Source organism: Peromyscus californicus, unplaced genomic scaffold (genome assembly GCF_007827085.1).
Source record: "Peromyscus californicus insignis strain IS unplaced genomic scaffold, ASM782708v3 Scaffold_3__1_contigs__length_106647218, whole genome shotgun sequence".
Taxonomy (NCBI): Eukaryota; Metazoa; Chordata; class Mammalia; order Rodentia; family Cricetidae; genus Peromyscus; species Peromyscus californicus.
In genome coordinates, this window is record NW_026294551.1 from 43,232,398 (window position 1) to 43,254,185 (window position 21,788).

At 47.2% G+C, this 21,788-nt stretch overlaps 1 protein-coding gene across 10 annotated transcripts in view; it reads right to left on the reverse strand.

Moving 5' to 3' along the window:
- Positions 1–11,832: 11,832 nt before the first annotated feature.
- Positions 11,833–21,788, reverse strand: part of Nf1 (neurofibromin 1) — a 246,624-nt gene continuing 236,668 nt past the window's right edge. For all 10 annotated transcript variants that reach the window (XM_052755665.1, XM_052755662.1, XM_052755661.1 and 7 more), the window contains one exon: positions 11,833–15,384. In XM_052755665.1, coding sequence (XP_052611625.1) covers positions 15,242–15,384 — 143 coding nt within the window. In that variant the 3' untranslated portion in view covers positions 11,833–15,241. The remainder of the gene's footprint in view (positions 15,385–21,788) is intronic.

Sequence of the window (21,788 nt, forward strand, 5' to 3'; positions counted from 1 at the left end):
CGCCCGGGTCTGCGGCGCGCAGCCTCCGCCCGCGGCGGCCGCTCGTGTCAGCCGCTCGTGTCTGCCGCGCGCCGCGGGCCCGCGTGGGGGCGGGGCGGGGCGGGGCTGCAGACAAAAGGACCCGAGCCGCCCCAGGCCCCGCCCCTCCTAGACCTGAACCCGTGGTGGGGGTGGTGGGGGAGATGCGGGGGGGGGGGGGGTTGCGGGGGAGGGAGGTCCGGCTCCCCGCGCCGCCCGTGCACCCCGCGACCCGCCGGTGCACGCGTCCTCTTTGTCGGTTCTGGGTGTTGCAGGTGTTTCCCTACGTCAGGGCCTTTGATTGCTACCATTCCCTTCCCGGGAAGCTGAGATGCTGCCTAGAGGCCACGCAGCTTGTTGAGGGCAAGGGAAGGGACGCGGTGAGGAGGCGCGGGGACCCTGGAAGGGTGGCGAGTGGAGGGGACTAAAAGTCGGTGGCAGGAAGAAAGGAGGAGGGCTTCCGTTAGGCTTGGTGTCGCCAGGACCCGGGAATACCTATGGCTTGGGACCCCGGAGCTGGTGTCCTCTCGCACTTCGCGGGCTCTAAGCTCAGAGCCCAGGAATCCATCCTGAGCGTGGTGACCCAACTCGTATCTTGCCTCCTTGGTGAAGTTCAGCTGAGCTTCGCCAGGCCCTGCAGAGCCCTGGTGCAGCCTGGGGGGCTCCCACCCTGTTCAGCACGACAGCCATTCCGGAGTGTACTCGCGCACACACCTGGCCTGAGCACACCTCCAGATCAGCACGGTGTTCTTCTTCGGGGAAGCCTTGTCTTTCTGCTTCACCTATGTTCTGAGCCTTTCTTCCAAACCCCCACATATTTCTGAAACTGCTAGAGTGAGCATGTCCCTCACCGTGTGGGGGACACTCTAAAGGTCATGATAGGTCTTGGTCAGTCACCTCATGTCCCGCATCTCCAATCGAGTGTGAGCCCAGAGCAGATAGTCAGCCCCATTCCCTACAGGAGCCCAGAGCAATTCCGTGTCCCGGACAGGGGAGCGCAGGGGACTTTGATCCAGTTCTGCACAAGGACTGCAGGTCCTCCCCTCTCGCAGCCTCAGTTTCCACTCGGACCTTCAGGGCGACTCTCAAATATGGATGTTGTGCAGGGATTGCTGAGTCTCCCTGTAGTCCTGACTCCAGGGGTGAACCAGGCTGTTCCCAGCTCTTATTCTTCTTGAGGTCAGAGCTCCCTAGGAAGAAAGCTGTGAGCGAGGGCTTGAGGGTCAGGGCATAGTGTGTTCATGATGTCAGCCCACTGGAGAGGGAGGTGTACTGTTCTGAGAAGTGGGTTTCTTTCTGGTAGCTGGATGCTTCTCTGTGAAGTACTAATACATGAGTGAATGAATGAATGAATGAATAAAGAATGAATGAATATAAAATGAAAGGCAGCCGGGCGGTGGTGGCGCACGCCTTTAATCCCAGCACTCGGGAGGCAGAGCCAGGCAGATCTCTGTGAGTTCGAGGCCAGCCTGGTCTACAAAGTGAGTTCCAGGAAAGGCGCAAAACTACAGAGAAACCCTGTCTCGAAAAACCAAAATAAATAAATAAATAAATAAATAAATAAATAAATAAAATAAAATGAAAGGCAGGTGGCAGCTGGGGTTTGCCCCTTGGTGGGAGCTGCAAGAATGTCTCTCAGAACCCACTCTTGCAACACGACCCCCAGAAGGGAGACCTGGGAAGCAGGAGGCCTCACTCACCTCAACTGGCTTAGGTGGGGCCTCAGGTCGCTCCAAGGGGAACCAAGTCCGAAGCCCACGGCTACATTCCAAGTTCTCCACAAAGGCAGAATGGAAGCAAATCCCAAAGCTCCCCTCCACACACACACACACACACACACCTTTACCAGACTCCTGGGACAGTTTTGAACTCCATAGCCCAGGCTAGCTCCAAACTCACAATTTTCCTGCCATTTCTCCAGTGCGGAGATCAAAGGCCTTTACCACCACACCTGACTCCTGCCTCTCCTTAACCACTGGAAGCTCCCTAGCTCCTGCCTCCAGACCTGGGGGGGGGGGTGTCACTCACTCTTACCACTGCCTCTTCCACTTCCTGTGGCCAATTCCCTTCCAGATTCTGTGGAGGTGGCATCTCCTACAGGAAGCCTTGTCCCATTGGTCTCGTCTACGCGCTCCTTTGTAAGGGTCCTAGCTGCAACCTCATGAATCCTCGTGAAGGATCAGAGGGGAGCTCGACAACCCGAGATGGTGTCATGACCACAGGTAGAAACAGGAGCTCTTCAGCCACGGCTCAGGAAGCCAGCAGCCATCAAAAGTTAAAGAGACCAGGGAGAGACTCTCCTGAGAGCCTCTGCAGGGCCTCAGCTCTGTCACCACATGCACATGACCTCCTGACTTCCAGAAAGGAGAAGACATTTCTGTTTTCTAAGCCACCAAGCTTTGGGTGGTTTGTGGCAGTCCAACAGCCGTGGGCATTAACAGCATGCGGTATGAGTTGTCGATACTAAGTCATATCAACAGCGGAGCCGAGCCGAGGTCTGGTGCTCTTTCAGCCCCATGATGCTCCTGTCAGTTTTCCTGTCTGGAAGGCAGGGGTTATAGTTTCTACTCTGCAGAGATCTGGGAGGTATTTAATGAGAGCTGTGTGCATTGTGTCTTGCCCAGGGTCTGACCCACAGTGGCCTATCCATGTGTCTGTGTAGGCAGGCTCAGAGCCAGTCTACAGGGAATGTATCGCTGAGATAGGATCTCATGTAGCCCAGGTTGGACTCCAGCTTGCTATGTAGTCAATGATGATCTTGAATTTCTGATCCCCCTGCCTCTACCTCCCAAGTGCTGGGATTCCAGGCCTGTGCTGTCCCATGTTGTTGATGATGCAACTCAGGGCCCCTTGCATATTCTTCACCAACTAAGCTTCATCCCAGCCCCAAAGGGATGCAATCTCTTCTTTAGTCAGTCCACGAGTCTTCACTTCACTATCCAGGCTGCCCAGAAATGGGGCAGGACTCACAGGTTCTTCCTCCTCACAGCCTGCAGATATTTCTCAAACCATGAATAATTATCACTTTGGAGAGGAGAAGGTGATAAAATTCTTTCCCTTTGTCACCTGTCTTGAGCTGCAGAGTGCAGAGTGTGCACACACTTCCAGTCACCAGCAGGCCCCGGGGGGATGGGCCCTGCCTGGCCTGGGCTACACAGCTCCAGGAGTTCTGGGATTAAAGGCACGTGCTACCACATCTGTCCCTTTAAAGATTCTAAGAGAAAATGGCAAAACCTTCCAAATTCTGCTCCACTGGGCTCTACATCCGGTTACCGGCTGCAGAGAGGGCCCCTGAAGGTGCCTTGTGGCATGGGGCACTAGCATTTACCTCTAGAGTCTTCAGAGTTTCCCATGCAGATTACCCCCCCTGCTACCCTGAAGGCTGCATAGGTCTGCATTCTCCTCTGTTGCTCCTTCTGCCTAACAGGAACCCCCCAAGTCCTCAGCCTGGGCTGAAGGCCCCTTTTGGAGTAGTGCCCTTGGTGTGCACACACAGGTCCTGCTTCGCTGAGCAATTACTGTATACCAGGATGGTGTGGTGCCGACTCCACCTTCCACGTGGAGCTCTACAGTAGATACTCACAGCTGCCACGGGCTGTTCCTCTCTATGGTTGGTCTTCCCTTTTCCGTTCCATCCTTGGTCACCTCATGCAAGAAGCCCTCCTGAGCGAGCTGCCCCCCTTGCTCTGCTGGCACAGAGCGTCACCCGGCCCTTCCTTCACAAGTGTTTTCATGGCGAGTGGTGAGGCCCTGCCCATCCATTCCCCTTGTCCTGGCCAGGACACCAGCCCCCCTTCTCAGGGCTGAAGGGATTGTTTGAAGTTCAGAAAAAGAGTTGCAGGAAAAAAAAAAAGTCAAAGACACAGAGGTGAGGGAGAATGGGAAGACAGCAGGAGGCTGGGAGCCCAAAGAACTGAGGACGGTGCCTGGGCTCAGAAGTGTACTCCTGGCCCTGTGTGCTGGTGCACACGTGTATGTTTTCAGGCCCCTCAGCAGCCTGAGAGCTGTCTCACCAGACTGACAATGCAGACAGCCTGTGAGCTGTGACAGAAGTCCTGAGAGGGGAAGGGAGAGCTGTAGGGATGGCTGTCCTTCCTGGCTCCCTTTGCCAGGCCCTCTTAATGTCAATCCTGCAAATATTCCTCCAAAGAAGGTGGAACAAACCCAGACCCCTGGAATCTAAATTAGCTAAAAACCCATTGTGCGAGTGTTCCTGTGTGAGCATGTGCACATACATGCTTGTGGGGCATGCGTAATTCATTCCTAAGAAGCCATCTTGCTTTCTTGTTAAATTTATTTTTACTTATGTGTATGTGTATATGCTTGGGCAAGAGTATGCCACAAGCCTACAGGTGCCTGAGGGGGTCAGAAGAGGATGTCAGATCCCTAGATGCAGAGCTGCATACAGGCCAGTATGGGTGCAAGGGACTGAAGTGAGGTCCCCTGGGAGAGCAGCAAGTGTCTTAACTAACAGCCATCACATTACTCCAGATCCTCCAACGTGATCTTTTTGTTTGGTTTGGTTTGGTTTTGGTTTTTTTCAGGACAGGGTTTCTCTGTGTAGTTTTGGAGCCTACCTGGAACTTGCTCTGTAGACCAGGCTAGCCTCGAACTCACAGAGATCCGCCTGCCTCTGCCTCCCAAGTGCTGGGATTAAAGGAGTGCGCCACCATAGCCCGGCTCCAACTTGTTTTTTGAGACAGAGTCTCTCACTAGGACCTAGGACTTGCCACAATAGGCGATGGTAGCTGCCCAGTGAGCTCCAGCAACCCTCCGGGAACCTGCCTCCCCAGCTCGGGGATTAACCACTATGCTCAATAAAAACCTACCTTTTGACAAAAGGAAAAAAACAAAAAACATCAGGACAAGGTGGTTCACCCACCATCTGAATCAACTCCATCATCATGACTGTCTTACAGTATGATTAAGACAACCTAATTATTTTTTAAAATTTTTTATTTAAGAAAACTTAAAGTTAGCATATAAAGTAATGGGTTTCATTTTCATACCTATGTGTTACTGACTTTAACTTTTAAAGCTGTCACTTTTCCTGTAAAAACACAAGTAAATACTTAAACGAAACTTACCCATCATTATTACTGCTGGTGGCATTCCCCTTCATGGTCATCTTCACTGAAATCCTCTAAACTGTATGTAGACACAGTTTTTTATTTATATAACTGGGGACTAACCCTCATATGCAACTTCAACACTCTTGATTGTTTTAGAAGTGTTCCCTCTCAACAGAAATGTTATTGATGCTAAGCACTGGATGATGAAGTTCATAGCAGAGGCAGGCAGATCTCTGTGAGTTCGAGGCCAGCCTGGGCTACAGAGTGAGTTCCAGGAAAGACACAAAGCTACACAGAGAAACCCTATCTCAAAAAAAAAAAAAAAAAAAGTTCACATGCCTGTTAGTGAACAGGAAGCATGTACTGGCTAGTTTTATGTCTACTTGACACAGCTAGAAAGGAGGGGACCTCAGCTGAGGCAATGCCTCCCTAAGATCCTGCTGTGGGGCATTTTCTTAGTGATTGGTAGGAAAGGACCCAGCCCATTGTGGGTGGAGCCATCCCTGGGGCTAGTGGTCCTGGGTTCTGTAAGAAAGCAAGCTGATCTCTGTGAGTTCGAGGCCAGCTTGGTCTACAGCGTGAGTTCCAAGACAGCCAGGGCTCTTGGAACTGCAGTCCTGGAACTCCCTTTCTACAGTCCTAGAGATCAAACCCAGCCCTACAAGAAAACGCTCCACCACTGAGCTACACTCTCAGGATGTATCCATTTTCAAAGGCCACATAATGGAAATGGCCAGCTTCTGGAAACAGATCAGCAGTTCTCAGTCTGTGGGTCTTGACCCCTTTGGGGGCGCTGAATGACCCTTTCACAGGGATTGCCTAAGACTATCAGAAAAAACAGATATTTACATTACGATTCATAATAGTAACGAAATTACAGTTTCAAAGCAGTACCAAGATAGTTTTATGGCTGGGGGGTCATCACAACATGAGGAACTGTATTATGGGTCGCAGCATTGGGAAGGTTGAGAACCACTGTGTTAGACGAATGTAGAAAACCTAACATTTTGGTTGTCTTCAGGGGTTCTAACATCAGTCACAGCCTCTTCGTTACTTATTTCCCTGTGTTCTACTCCTAGAGTGGTTCCACAGCAATGGAGATGTCTTTAAGGCTGGTGACACAGAAAAGTGGTACCCAGTGCACACGTGAGCCCACTGCCCCATGGTGGGCTTCATCGCTAGGTATTAATCATCTATCTGCTCGTTTGACAGGTGAAAGGGCATCCAAGCCAGGTGCTGTAGCTCACACGGGTAGTCCCAGCCCAGGAATTCAACAAAGCAAGCAAGACCCCCCATCTCAAGAAAATAACAATGTATCTCACTGTTTCAGCTTGCTCTGTGTCTTAGCTGGTGTTACCGTCACTGTGATGGAACACAATAACCAAAAGCAACTTGGGGAGGAAAGGGTTCGTTTGGTTTACACTTTGACACCGTCCATCATTGAAGGAAGTCAGGACAGGAACTCAAGCAGGGCAGGAGCCTGGACGCAGGAGCTGGAGCAGAGGCCGTGGAGGGGCGCTGCTTACTGGCTTGCTCAGCCTGCTTTCTTTTTTCTTTCTTGATTTTTTTTTTTCTTCTTTTTGGTTTTTTGAAACAGGGTTTCTCTGTGCAGCCCTGGCTGTCCTGGAACTTACTCTGTAGACCAAGCTGGCCTCGAACTCACAGAGATCAAGCCTGCTTTCTTACAGAACCCAGGACCACTAGCCCAGGGATGGCCCCACCCACAATGGGCTGGGTCCTTTCTTATCAATCACTAATTAAGAAAATGCCCCACAGCAGGATCTTAGGGAGGCATTTTTTCAATTGAGGTCCCCTCTTTTCAGTTAATTCTAGCTTGTGTCAAGTAGACATAAAACTAGCCAGTACACGCTCCCTGTTACTAACAGACATGTGGACGTCTTCATCATCCAGTACTTAGCAGTGTGTGGTACTTCTGGATTACTCATTCATATTCTTTGCCCAGTTTTTCTACCTTTGTCTTTTCTTAAAATTGATTTTTATTGAACTGTTTATTGAGACTGATAAAGAGCCTTTTAATTTTGGCATGGGATTTTGGTTTTGGGGCCTGAGGACATCTGAGCCTGGGAGGCAGTCAAAGCAGGCATGATAGGATGTCTTCCGCTGAGAAGACATAAGTTTCTCCATGGGGGCAACTGGTGTCGTTTGTGCCAGTGTTTCCGGGACACCTTCTTACGGGCAGAGGACAGTTCCTTCTGACCCGCATGGCTTGGGGAAGCATGAGGAAGTACAGAATTGTGAGCAGACGTGTGGTCTTGAGCCTCTGTGGTGGTGTTCTGTGCAGCCTGGCAGCTATGAACCACACCTATTCAATCGAGTGATCAGAGTGGAAAATGCACCTCTCTCGCCCCCCCCCCTTTTTGTAGTATGTGATCTTAAGTGTGCAAGTGTCAGTGTACATGCATGTGCACGCTGACGCCAGAGGAGGACAGTCACAGGAGGGTGTCAGTCAGATGTCCTCATCTGTCTTCATCTCACTGCCCTGAGACAGTGTCTCTCACTGAACTGGAAAATTTGTGGATTCTGCTAGGCTGGCTGGCCAGCAAGCTTGGGGAATCCACCCATTTCCATCCCCTAATGCTGGGGTTACAGGCATGTGCAGCCACACTCAGCTTTTTATGTGGGGACTGGGGATTCAAACTCAGGTCCTCAAGCTTGAAGACAGCAAGCACTCTGATCACCTCTTGGGAGCAAAAACTTCACTTACAGAGCTGGGTGTGGTGATGCACACCTTTAATCCCAGGAAGCAGAGGCAGGTGGATCTCTGTGAGTTTGAGGCCAGCCTGGTCTACACAGTGAGTTCCAGTTAGTTGGGGTGACAGTGATATCATTTAAAAAAAAAAAGTACTTCTAATCCTCATAATCACACGTTACATGTTCAACAGCTGCTTGTGGCTAGCAGACACTGTATTGCCCAGGGCACACGTGGTGCTGTCCCATTTCTGCAGGGTGGACAGGGCAGTGCAGCCCCAGTCTTTGCTCTGACTCATCAGTTACCTTGGGGGCCTCAAGAAAAGTGGCTAAGCAGAGCCCCCTGCTGGCCGTTGACGGATGCACAGCAAGGTAGAAAATGGACTTTGAAGTGGACAAAATTGTGTGTGCAAGCACATAGGAATCATAGTATAAAGTGGACCTGTTATTATAACAATGTTTTGTTTTGACTTTTTTCAGTGCTAGGGATTGAATCCAGGAGCTTGTACATTTTCTATCGAGTGCTCTGCCACTGAGCACATTCCCACCGACTATCAGTTTTTAAAAAATTCCTTAGTGTACGTTCATTGTATAAGTGATGTTTCATCATGACAATTCTGTCCAAGTGTACCGTGCATTCTGACCACGTTCACCAAGCATTACCATTTCCTGTCTTGCTCTACCAGTTCTAAATATTTTCAAATCTGTCTTACTTCTAGAGTTTACCTGTACATATCCTCTCAGTGCCTTTCCCTCGGCTTTCTTGCTTATTCCTAAGGTTTTAGGGATCTGGGGCTAAGGGATATTTTAGGGATAGGGAGTCAGGCTCTGTTTGTAATATAAGACATGATAGTGAGGGCCCAATCTTTTCATTTTTCTGTAGCCCACAGCAGTCCTCCTGCCTCAGCCTTTTTTTTTTTTTTTAAGATTTTATTATGTATATAGTGTTCTGCCTGCATGTATGCTTGCACACCAGAAGAGGGCACCAGATCTCATTATAGATGGCCGTGAGCCACCATGTGGTTGCTGGGAATTGAACTCAGGACCTCTGGAAGAACAGCCGGTGCTCTTAACCTCGGAGCCATCTCTCCAGCCCTGCCTCAGTCTCTTGAACATTGGGGACTACACATGAGTGCCACCAGGCTTGGCTATGCCGCCTCTTGCCACCCAGCTCAGTGATCAGTGTATCTGTTCAGGTCCTTTTCCCCCTGGGTGGCCTACTCACAGTGGGTGAGCATAGACATACTGGGCAGTGTAGCAACAGGATACAAACAAGGCAACCTTGTGCCTTTCTTGAAGCATAAAGGCTGTCCCACTACACCTTCCTTTTGCTTTTTTGTGGGTGAGATGACATTATATTTCTTTTCCCATGTGTGTGGTTGCTTATGAAAGTTGATGAAGCAGTTTGGAAATTACTGTTAGTGAAACTTCTGTGTGCACTAGAGTTTGGCTTTTTCACACACACACACACACACACACACACACACACACACACACACACTCTGAAGATTTACTACTGTCTCTAAACATGCAGCCTACCATGGAGCTATGCCCTGGCCCCAGGATTAGAGTTTTTCAATAGATCTTCTACACAAGTCACCTCTATTTTGTTTGGTATTTTGCACTGGGGATATGCTATTGTGAATAAGGGCTTCTTCACTGGTTTTCTGTCTGTGTAGCTCTCCTGCAACATAGAACCTTGTGTTACTTCTTAAGTGTTACTGAGCATTTCTGGCCAAAGCCCTCCCTTGTCCGAGCCCCCAGTCTAACCAGGGAGCTAGGAGGATGGAGCTGACAGGCTGTCACCACAGCCAGTGGGCGTCAGAGCGCTTCCACAAGATGCTGAGGCTCCAGTCTAGTCTGGAAAACCAGATGCATAGGAGTTTGCATGACTGCTCCAAACTCAAAGGTTTTCATGCTTTGGGGATGATTTTTAAAAAAGATTTATTTTTATAGACATGGGTGTTTTGCCTCCATGTACGTAAGTACACCATGTACATGCAGCACCCAAGACGGTCAGAAGAGGGCATCAGATTCCCCTGGAACTGGAGTTACAGATGGTTGTGAGCCACCATGTGGATGCTAGGAATCAAATCTGGGTCCTCTGTAAGAGCAGCCCGTGTTCTTAACCACTGAGCTCTCTCTCTCCATCTCTTTTAGCTAAGATTTTTGTCTCTTGCAGAACCCCAGGGTGAATTGGCAGTAGTGCTGGAGTTCGGGTGGAGGCAGAGATCCCCCAGTACACTCCCTTCAGCCTTTGCTCTCCAAATGAACGAGTTAGTGATGGTTAATTCTACCCCAAGTCTGGGACAGATCTATAAAGAGTGCCTGTTTCTATGGCCTTGGGCTAAGGTGTGTCTTTATAAGTATTTTTCTTGTGGGGAGTGGAGTTGAGCTCTGTCCTTAACTGAGATACTGGAGGACAATGGGAACTCAGTCCTGTGGCTGCTTTCTGATGGGAACAGTTCCTTCACAGCCCAGACACTAAAGCCACCGAAACCTTTCTCATCGTTAGTCCCTGAACACATGCACTGGGACAGACTTCCTGGTTCTTGGTTACCAATTCCGTTTGCCACTGCATCCCTCAAAAAAACCCCATCCATATCTTAGGACACAAGCCCACCAGTTATGTGGCTGTTTTCCCCATCGAATCGAAAGTTCCTAGTGGGCAGAGGCCACACTTCTTGCAATGTCTAGTTCTGGGTTGGGCCCAATTATTTGAACAAAGGAATCAAGGCAGTGGAGATTTGATGTTTTCAGATGTTGATGTTTTTTCCCCCATGGAAAGGTTTATGCTTAGCTACACTCTGAACTTCTGAGCAGAAGGGACCTAGGTAAGACTCCAGTGTGACTTATCTTACCTGGAGGAAGTGGCCCTCCAATTGGGGGTGGGGTTCTGAAGGCCATAACTCTGGAGCCTTAATTCACTACCTGGGCAGCTCCCAGCATCTGTATGTGGTAAAGGACCTAGAAAATTTTCAAAATGCTTCTGGATATAACACAAACTGATCAAACAGTACTTTGGCTCTATTTAGGTAAAATGTATGACGCTGCTTTGGAGCTTAGATACATGTGTATATGTGAGATACACAGACCCCCAGAATAATGGGACTTGTAGAAAGTTTTGTTTTTGTTTTGAGACAAGGTCTTGAAATGTAGCCCTGGCCAACTTGAACCTGTGACGGAGGACTTGCACCACAGGTGTGTGCCATCACACCTGACTAGAAGGAGCCTTTTCTTTTGGGGCACTGAGCATCAACCCAGGACCTCACCTATGCTAGGCAGGCACTCTGACCACTGAGCTGAACCCCAGGCCTGCTAGTGTCAGCCACTGAGTGGAGCACCTCCTGGGGCAGACCCCTGCACTCTCAAGATGCCTTCTGCCAGGTTTCTTTTAAATCTTTTAAACACGTGCCTAATGACCATGTACTGAGCACTCCTGAGTACACACACGTGCTCATACCTGAGCAGATTTACAGATGGCCCCCCACTGTACGAGGGTGAGGCTCCCTGCACCAACTCCCAGGGTTCCTTTGGGAACTCCTGCTGTGAAGGTAGGGAGTGCCTGTCTGTGCTGTCTGGGTTCTGCCTCTATAAGGTCTGCAGTCGCTAAGACACTCCGCATTAGCAGACAGCACATTTGGGTCATTTCCTCTTCTGAGGAGTTTCTCCCAGGGCCAGGAGGCTTCCTTCTCCTTCAGGGGCAAAGCAGTAGCCCCTGAAGGGTGAGGGACTCAGACCACTCATGGGAGGTGGTTTGCACTGCTCACTCATACAGACTCCAGTTGACAACAGAGAACCCTGGCGTTGAGGACAGGTCCTCCTCGGGAAGTAAGCCTACCTATCCCAGAGTGACAGTACCCTGTGTGTGACAGCCCCCCATTTGTCCCACCCAAACGATTTTCTCTTAGGGTGAGGCAATCCACAACACACCTGGAAGGGCGGAAATGGCCCACTGTTTCAACAGATCAGGGAGGAAGTGAGAAAACTGTCTGATGCATGTGGAGATAGTAAAAACTCCTCACAGTTTAGAGCAGATTAATTTACATTTTACTTAAAAAAAGGGGGTGGGTGGGAGGACATACACAGAAGGGAGGAGTGGGGACAGTGATCTGAAACAGATTTCTATGATTTCCCCACAGTGATGGAGTCTGTGTGTCGGGCAGAATTTCTCCTGCTGGTTACAACATCAACAAGGCTGGAGGCAGGGAACTGCCTGAAAGGGAAGGGAAGTTACCATATACAAGGTCAGTTCACAACACAGCATTTCTTTAAATGATGTAACGCAGTCGCAGGAAGTTAGCAATACGAACACGAGAATAATCAAATTTTTGTTTGTTATCCATGTACAGCAACTAACTGCTTTACAAAAAAGCAAAATAATACAATATTATCATCACATGTATTTACAATGTAGTAAATAGACTTTTCTGTCAAATTTTACACAAACTATTTACAGGTGAATACACTGCATTAAAAAAAATGGGGTGGCTGACACTAAGTGAATTTTTTAATAAGTCCATTGCATAATATTGAATAAGACATGCCTTAGTATGCTTGGGGGTAAATGTAGGAAAAACAAAGAACGAACAAAAACCCCCCAAGCCCGGAAAGAAAACTCCAATCTCCCACAGGAAACTTGCAACCCTAACTGGAGGGAAGGGCTGCTGCCCTGCGCCCCTCAGGACGTTCATCCCGGGGTGGGGTGCAGGCTGACTGTACTGTGGTGTCCTAGCTCCCCAGCTCAGTGATGCCCAGGCAAGAGTGCTATGTCCCCACAGTGGAGGGCAGGGAAGCCCAGGCCAGGAGCCCACAGATGGGTGATCCCAATACAAACACGCCAGAGTCCCTGTTTTCTTCTTCAAGTCACGGAAACACAAACTGAGGACAAATCACAGAACTCACACCGATGATGTAAGATGGCCATTACTTGGAACTTCAGTGCTCTCCTCTTGGGGGAGGGGACAGCTGGTGACATTTAAGTTCCTTAGCTTCAGCTGCTAGGGAAGTCAGACTTCCTCAAAAGTTGGAAGTTCTGCCAGGGGATGGTGGGGCTTGCCTTTAACCCCAGCACTGGGAGGCAGAGGCAGGCGGATCTCTGTGAGTTCAAGGCCAGCCTGGTCTACAGAGTTCTGGGACAGCCAGGGCTACACAGAGAAACCCTGTCTCAAAAATACAAAAAAAAAAAAAAAAAAAAAAAAAAAAGAAAAAAAGTTGGAAGTTCTGTACATCAGCTAAAACTGAAACTCTTCAGGAGTTTCCTGGATGTACTGATCAAAAGCATTTCTGAATTTGAAGGTGGCGCCATTTTGATCTTTGCAAGGGGAGCTCAAATGGGGGACGTTTAAGAACCATGCATGGTACTGTGGGAAGCTCCTTACAGAAAGAGCGCCACATTGACAAGCTTTCCTGTGTTTGAGAGGCAGCAACGGCCGCCTTCTGATGCACCAGTCTCTTTAGAGGAAAAGTGAGCAACGAAGTTGTGGGAAAAGCCTCACCCTGCCACCCTATGGCTGGCTGCAGAACCGGAGCTGTGGTGGTGTGGCCCCAGAGCTTGCTGGGGGAGAAGACAGGCCCTGGCAGCCTGGCTCCTCTGCTCCACAGGTTTCTGATGGAGCCTTTACAACAGCTGGAAACAAACGCTCAGTTTGCTGCCTCTGTCTTCAATGTTTTCCAATGCGTCTATGTTAAAATCACTACTAATACTAAGGGGTTTTCCTTTTATTTTGGCAAATAGTTCTTACTTATCCCAGAACTGTAAACAAATTAAAAAAATTAAATTCTTGTTATTTCTGAATATCAAAAGCATTTTTATTTACATTAACATATTACATTGTTACTGTATGGATAAGTGTGAAATGTGTTATATTATTAAAGTCAGAACACTTAAATGTACCATTATTATTTATTGACTTAGCTGTGGAGTTTAATTTACTGAAATCCACTAGTGAGCTAGCACTACAGGGACACCCCACCCCCACCCCCACCCCCACCCGGGTTTCCTTTTGTTCCTCCCAAAGCCATCATATCTTAATCTATGAAGGGAACCTGGGAGTAGACGGATAATACCCTTTAAACATAAATTATCGTCCAATCTTAAATGAGAGCATCCACATCCTGCTGTGCTCACTAGAGCCACTCGCTCTGCATACTGCAGGTACCATGAAGCAGCTGGATGTGCATCACCTGGAAGGGCCTGTGGCACACCAATCCGTGCCATTCTGCAGAGCAGCAATTCTAGAGGCCCTTATCGGCACACCATGCAGGCTGACCAGACTTCACAGTGATTAATGCAATCCTATCAGATAGAATCCAAATGTTTTGCTAGAGATTCCTGATTTTATTTGGAGGAGAGAAGGAAGATTAAAAGATTTAAAAAATACATCTTATCAAAGAAATTTATGATAATATACAGCATATTCTGTTTCTTGGAAAATTATTTAACAAAATAAGAATATCAGCTACCCTAAGTCACGTACCATTGCATTTTGCTTTGGAGCTAATGGAAAGAGCTATGAAAACCAGCTTCTGGAAGCAGGTCTCCACACTCTGTCTGCTAATTACCCTGCTCAGAGTCGCTCAGGAGAGAGGAGGAGAAAGCAAGTGCAAAAACAAGTGTCCTCACTATACTTGGTATAGTCTCGACTTACAAAAAAAAAAAAAAAACAAAAAAAACCCCAAAACACCTTCATATGTAAAGATTAAAAGATAATCAACAGGAAAAAAAATTACCTAGTTTGGATGACCAAGTATGAATAAGGCCTCAGAACCGATAGCTTTAATTCAGCATGTTAAGATGTATGTGGTCATGCTTACTTTCCTGTAATTATTGCTAATACTCAAATGTTAGTATTTCTTAAGAATCCATTACAAAATCCTAGTTCATCCCCTCCCCCAAGTACCTGGCTTGTGGCTTTATGGTGTAAATTCAATGAGGCTTGACCTCTATGGTTCCTCCAACTTCATAAGGTAAAAAAAAGTCCACAGCTAGATTATTAAATACACTGGGGTTAAAAGATTCTTTCTCCCCAAACTTGGAAAGTGTGTAACTAAGACAACCACTTCACTCTGTGAGACAAGGGAACAAGAAGGCCAACCTCCGGGCATGGCCCACAGCTGGCGGCAGCAGCACTGGAGGACTCATCCTCTCCCACAATCCACGCTCTCCTCTCCGCTCGCTTCCTGGCCGCCTGCCTTCTTCGCAGCCGTCAGAACAAGTGCTCACACCGGACACATGCCAAAGGAGAGGGGAAAACACTAAAGAAAAGCAGCATTAAATTTAGGCATTGCTTCCAAGAGTTGATCGTCTGGCAACATGGCAGACCGGATGGGTTCATAAGACACGAAGTGCGCAGTGCAGTGTGGGACGGGGGCCAGGTTAGGGGGGGTCACTAGTGAGAAGCCCATGTTAGGTTGGTTTGAAAAGGGAAAGAAAGAAAGCTTCACACGATCTTCTTAATGCTATTACGTTTGAAACTGCCAGCGCTTCTTTGCTTCTGCACTTGGCTTGCGGATCCATGGCGGGTTCGTCCACTGTTACAGTGGCCAGTGGTGGGGGAGAGTTCAACGTTCTCCTTGTCGATTCCTAGAGAGAAAGAGCAGCTGATTACTCCTTCTCTCCTGCTGCTAGCTAGCTCTAGGACCAAATCTCACTGTGTGTGAGATGCAACCCGGGGAATGGTTCCAGCACATTCCATTTTAATAGTAAACTGCTAGGAGATTCATAAAAGCCTTGTCGCGTACAGAACCTCACATTTTGCTAAGCTGAATCTGCTCTCATTGCAGTAAAACAGCATTAAGAGAAAAAGAGAAGTTGCCAGAACAGATGAAGGGAGGCCACCAGGGAAGCCTAGAGAGAACTCTCTTCCAGTCATACCAGAAGTGTTCAGCAGAGGGCAGCTTCTAGCTACCTATCTGTAAAATTCACAAACAGCCTCCATCTTTCTACATAGCTGTCATTTCAGAAAAAGGCAGATGCTTTTCATTTTATCGGCTTCAATGTCTGTTCTGGAGGAATGAAAGCATTTCCTGAAAAGGTCATCTACCACGTGGGCTATGCTCTGAAACCTTTGCCTCTTTCCAATCATGGCAGGTCACCACACTATTCTCAATTTTAATCGAGCAGATGACATTTCTCTCTCTCAGGGTCTTATAATGAATTTTCTAAACAATTTAAGTGATATTTGCACAAGATAATCAGAACAAAAGGGGATTATAAAAAAGATCTCATCATATTGGTAAAGGTTACAACTGAGACCAGAAAGTAGTGCCTGAGAAGGGGAGGGCAGTGGTGTGGGCGGTTAGCATGATCCTTCACAAGCCTTGATATGGACCTTGAGCATTTATTGAATGGTTTATTGATAACTTATTGACTGATTTATTGATTGAATGACTGATTGAGACAGGGTCTCTTTATGTAGCCCTGGCTGTCCCAGAACTTGGTATGTAGACTGGCTGTCCTAGAACTCTAGAGGTCTGCCTACCTTTGCCTTCATAGTACTGGAGTCAAAGGCTTGCGCCACTACGCCTGGTCCTGAATCTTGATTTTGAGTGGGTTTGCTTCTAAAACGTTTATTACACTGTAAACTTATAATCTGTGTACTTTTTTGCCTATTATCCTTCAATAAAATTTGCTTCCCAAATAGACATTATACTCATTTCTAGCCTAACTACTGATGGGAAGCACTCCGGTAGCTGGTATAAATGTTCACAGATATAGAAGGGGGACAAGCAAGAATAAGACAATCCACATACAGAAAGGAAGGGTAAAACAAGTGGGGGTGGGTAGACAGGGAAACATCTGTCCACATGTTATATACCCTGACAGCTTACTTGTTCCACGTGTAACTTTAACTTTCTTTTTGTATATACTGTTGGAATTTAAAAAGAATCATTACATTTGGGAATGGAAACATTTCCATTCTGGGGCAAGAAAGTATTATTTCAAGACAAGAGTTATCTATCATGTTACAGGAAATGGAACAGATCCATGCAGCAGTTTGTAGACTCATGAAGAGAACCGAAGCTGGGGATGACTGTTCTCTAGAACCCGTATCTTGCATTTGAACTCGACCCCCCATTCAATACTGTCCTGCTCCTGTCTTCTGTCCTCTCCCCTCCTTTTCCTTCCTGGTGAATGGTTCCACCTCCCACCAGAGCCACTCTCTCTCCCCCTGGAGTTGCCAGCTTTGCCTACAACACCTGTATCAGCGTCTCGGCTCTCTGGCTAGAGTGAAAACACCCAGAAAGGGACCAGTTATCATTCATTTTTGTTTTCTTATAAAATCTAGCCAATCACTTTCACTGTTGGCTAAATGTTTCCTTCCCCTTCAAAACGTGGTCGCTAGAGCCCTCTAGGACACCACATGCCTTAGAACGAGCCATGTTTGCTAGCAGCCTTCTTTCCTGTGAAATGAGCACAGGCTCTCAGTGTGCCTGACATTAGTGTATCCATTCCCTGAGATCTGCATGTGAGGGAGCTGCGTGTTCAAGCCCAGCATTTCCTCAATGGAGGTTGTTTCCTTAACAGGAATATGCTACATCTTATTTCCTAATGAGGAAGTCGGAAGGCAAAATAGTGTGATGGGATTCCTAAGTCTAACCAAACAAACATATTTTACCATAAAGATCAAGGAGAAAGCTGCATAAATATGTTGGAGAGCACTGTATATGTATATAAAAGAATAAATAAAAGGTAGTTTTAAACAAGAACAAATTTTGGGAGATTTCTGTTTTAAAAAGCAATAAAATGAGTTCTCTTTACACCAACATAGAGAACTGGGAAAGCAGAGCTAGGACAGCAGAAGGAACTGATGCTTCCGTCCTTTTTCTTCTGAAATTGTGGCAGCATTCTTTATGCCTCTAGGATGCACTCTAGAAACATTTCCACTGCAGCCTGCTCACATGGAGAGCAGCCTTGTGCCGGCACAGCCTTACTTCCGACTAGAGAGAAAGGCTTGGCCTGGCACTCCTCCACTGGGCCTCTCTGAAGCTCTGTATCTGTGCTCTCATGTTCCTAAGGCAGCAGCTCCCCCTTCCTCCTTCCTTCCATGGGTACAAAAGCAAAGATCCATGAGGAAGAAACCACAAGTCACCACAAAGCTTAAGGAAACACAGCTTAAGCTTCTGTGCTGGGATCTGCTGTGCTGAACTCCCGCCAGCAGGCTGTACTCAGCAGGCAGCCAGCTACAAGTGTGGGGGCAGGAGACTGATGGACACTGCACCCTGTCGCTCGGTGTTAACAGCACTGTGCCGGGCTGGCTCCAGATGAAAATGGACACTAACGGGCATTTGGGCCAACACTGTGAACTGAATGAGTGGAGAGAAGAACTGACAGATTGTAGTCTAGGTGCTTGCCTGCCTCCCTACCATAGCCTGAGTTCCTTGAATGCAGGTATCAGAACTTACTTATTTTGACACTACTGATCTATAGCTCCTGCGTGGCAAATAACAAATAAATACTAAAACACTTAAAGGAAACACATTGAGTAATCTGTCCGAAGATGAAGGCCAACCCAAACGTCATCACTTGTGCAGGAGTCTACTTGGGTTCCTGCCTGCCTCCCTCAGTTTCCTACATACGGTAGGGCAAACCTGCCAGAAACTCCTTTCTCTACACAAGTGGGCAACCACACTGAAGAACAAAGCTGAAGTCTTGTGGTGCTGAGAATGAACCCAGGGCCTCCTGCATGCTGCACAGTACAGGCCACCAAGGCACAGTCTCAGCCCGAAAGTCCCAGTCCTAACGGATCAGAACTCCTGTTGCCTCTACCTTAAGAATGGACTATTCGGATGAACTTTCTGGATGCTGAAAATGGAACCAAAAGATTCTGCTTGCACTCAACTCTAAACTACCTGCCATCCCTCGGCTTCTGCTCTCACTGGGAGGGTTAAGGACAACACAGGGCCTGTTTTACAGGGCTGTAAGGAAAACTGGGTAACAATCTACAGAAAAAGCATGGTTTTTCTGAATGCACAGATAAAATTATTCCTGTGTTTTTTTTTAAATAAATTAAGATGTTTCTAATACCTGGAATGAAAGAGATTAGGTAACTAGCAAATGAAGTTTTAGGACAAATGTACAGGACTCAAATTTAATGCTGGAATTTGGAATTTGTAAAATTACTAAAGCTAATGTAAGGAACACCAAACATCTTAAAGAAAAGCTAAGTATGATAGTTCTAGTTGATGTTTATGTTACAGTGACTATATTGATGGAGATATACCAAGTATATATTTAGAAATATCTGTATTTTCAGCTGGATATACAAACTTAGAATTAACTGTAGGAACTTTCCGAATGTATGGGCTTTCCCTCATGCTGGCATCTCTTCTTCATCTGAAGTCTCTCTCTGGGTTGCGCAGTACAAAGACTACATGGGAGAAGCAGGCCATTTCAAAGTCAGGCAGTGATGTGCCACAGTTCTTCCTAGTCTTTGCAGTTAGTTAATGATATTCATCTTTAAAACATGAGTGACAGAATGTACAGTCTTATGATGGGGATGGCTTTACTGGGGGGGAGCGGGGGGAAGACAATTATTTTCTAAGCTAAAACAACTCTTCCTCAAAGCCCACAGCCTGCATCTACATTGATATCTTGAGTTTCTGTTAACCTGCTGTGCTAACCCAAGGCCAGGACAGCATCTCAGGGCAGGCAGAAGTGGCAATTGAACTAAAGCAGGTCCCACTGGCCATACAGTTCTGTGAGCCCCGAGACCTGATCACGCAAGAGCTTTCCGAGTTCCTGTGCTGCCTAAGCCACATTGAGCTTCCAGGGCTGGGGCTGGGGAGTCTCATGCCGGGGGCCCAGCTGGAGTGTGGAGGAAGCAATGCTTTGTACAAAGTTGGGGAGACAAGGGCCTTGATGAGGAATGGTTGCTTGAAAACACCTGGCTTAGAGCACACAGAGGAGCACCAGGGGGATGAGGAAAGGATGAAAAGAATGATGTCCAGAGAGTTGGAAGCAGGGAGAGAGCTGTTAAGACACTGGACACTTACGACCATCCCTGGTTTTCAGAAGGAAGCTGGCTTTAAGGAACTCTAACCATTATTTTCCTAAGAACAATATGTAGGTAAGTAGAAGTTACTGACTCCCTCAAGCAAGTGTTCCTAGCACAGCATGAGAAGTATTATAAAGCATCAAAATAGTCATGTCAACATACTGTGTCATCCTCGTTACTCTGAGAGCCCTCAGAAGTAGGCCACTCTGCTGCTGTGAATATATGTAGGATAAACACATGGAGCTTTCTTCTTTTCTTTTGAGATATAATATAGCTCAGATTGCCTGGAACTCGCTGAGAATGACTGTGTGTGTGTGTGTGTGTGTGTGTGTGTGTGTGTGTGTGTGTGTGTAGTCATGCATGTCCCACAGCTTAAGTGTGGCTGTCAGAAGACAACTCTTGGGGTCAGTTCACATTGTGGGAACTGAAAGGCATGCAAGTACTTCTATCCACTGAGCCTTGTTTGTTTGTTTGTTTTTCAAGACATGGTTTCTCTGTGTAGCCCAGGCTGTCCTGGAACTCACTCTGTAGCCCAGGCTGGCCTGAAACTCACAGAACTCTGCCTGCCTTTGCCTCCCAACTGCTGGGATTAAAGGCATGTACCACCACTGCCCAGCTTCCACTGAGCCTTTTTCTTGGCTCCAATTCTGGATATTTTCTACAGAGCAATACAGTATTAATCACATGTTTAAGGAAAAAAACAACTGTGTCTTAGAATCTGTTAAACAACACAAACTGGAAAGAAATACCTTTCACTTAAATACTGACACCCACAGGCAAAAACGCTCAAGTCCTTGTAATCAGGACATCTCATCTTTAAATGTATGGAAATAAGGGTTGGAGATCTGGCTGCGCTCTCAGAGGACCTGGGTTCAATTTCCAGCACCCACATGGCAGCTCACAACCCTTTATAACTTCAGGTCCGGAGGATCGCATGCCTTCTTTTGATCTCCTCAGGAAATGCACGCACATGATGCATATACATACATAAGGTAAAATATTCATATACACTTTAAAAAATTGTAAAAGAAAACTTTTTAAATGTGTGAGAGTATGGAACACACACTTACAAAATAAGTGTTCACAGCTGGGTGTGGTGGCACACACCTGTAGTCCTAATACTTCAGAGGCCGAAGCAAGAGGCCGAAGCAAGAGGACGGCCAAGAGATTAAGGCAGGGAAAAGGGTGTTCAAATGTTTCCTGAATAACGTAAAAATTGATGACACTATACTAGAATACACATCCAATTTGAATGCTTTGGAAATGGATGTACTCAACTACTTCTCAGGAAGTATTAAGCACACATAGTTCTGTTTATTTATTTATTTATTTATTTATTTATTTTTAAAGCTAGGGTCTCACTCTGTAGCCCATGTTGGACTCAAATTCAAAGTGATTCTCTTGCCTGGGATTCCAGCTATGAGCCACCATAGCCTTCTTTTTATGGTGAGGATTAAACCTAGGACCTTATACCACTGAGCTCCATTCCCAACCTTTATCTGGACCTTCCTACTGTACTCATTCTCTGATATCTAAAGAGGATGTAGGCGGAGGACTTGGAATGAAATAGTTATGAAGATTCAACATACAGTCAGGCACACATCTTTAATCCCAGTACTCAGAAGGCAGAGGCAGGTGCATCTCTTTGAGTTGAAGCTAGCCTAGTCTACATAGTGAGTTCCAGGCCAGCCAGGGCTACATACTGAGTGAGATCATGCTCAACCTCCCTGAAAAAAAGATTCAACATGACTTTCATACAAGTTTCTTTTGGGCTAAAGTAAGGGAGTCTGCGAGACTGCACCACAAATCACATATTAGGAGAACAGACCGAAACTACGGCAGCGTCTCAAAGCCCAGCATGCACAACAACCACCATCCTCATCAGGAGGCTGACCGGCTCCATGCTTGGGGTTTCACGTAGGCATGGAAGGCTCAAGTACCTACTCTCAACTGATGCTGATGCTGGGGTGGGTCACACTTGTCCCAGAGA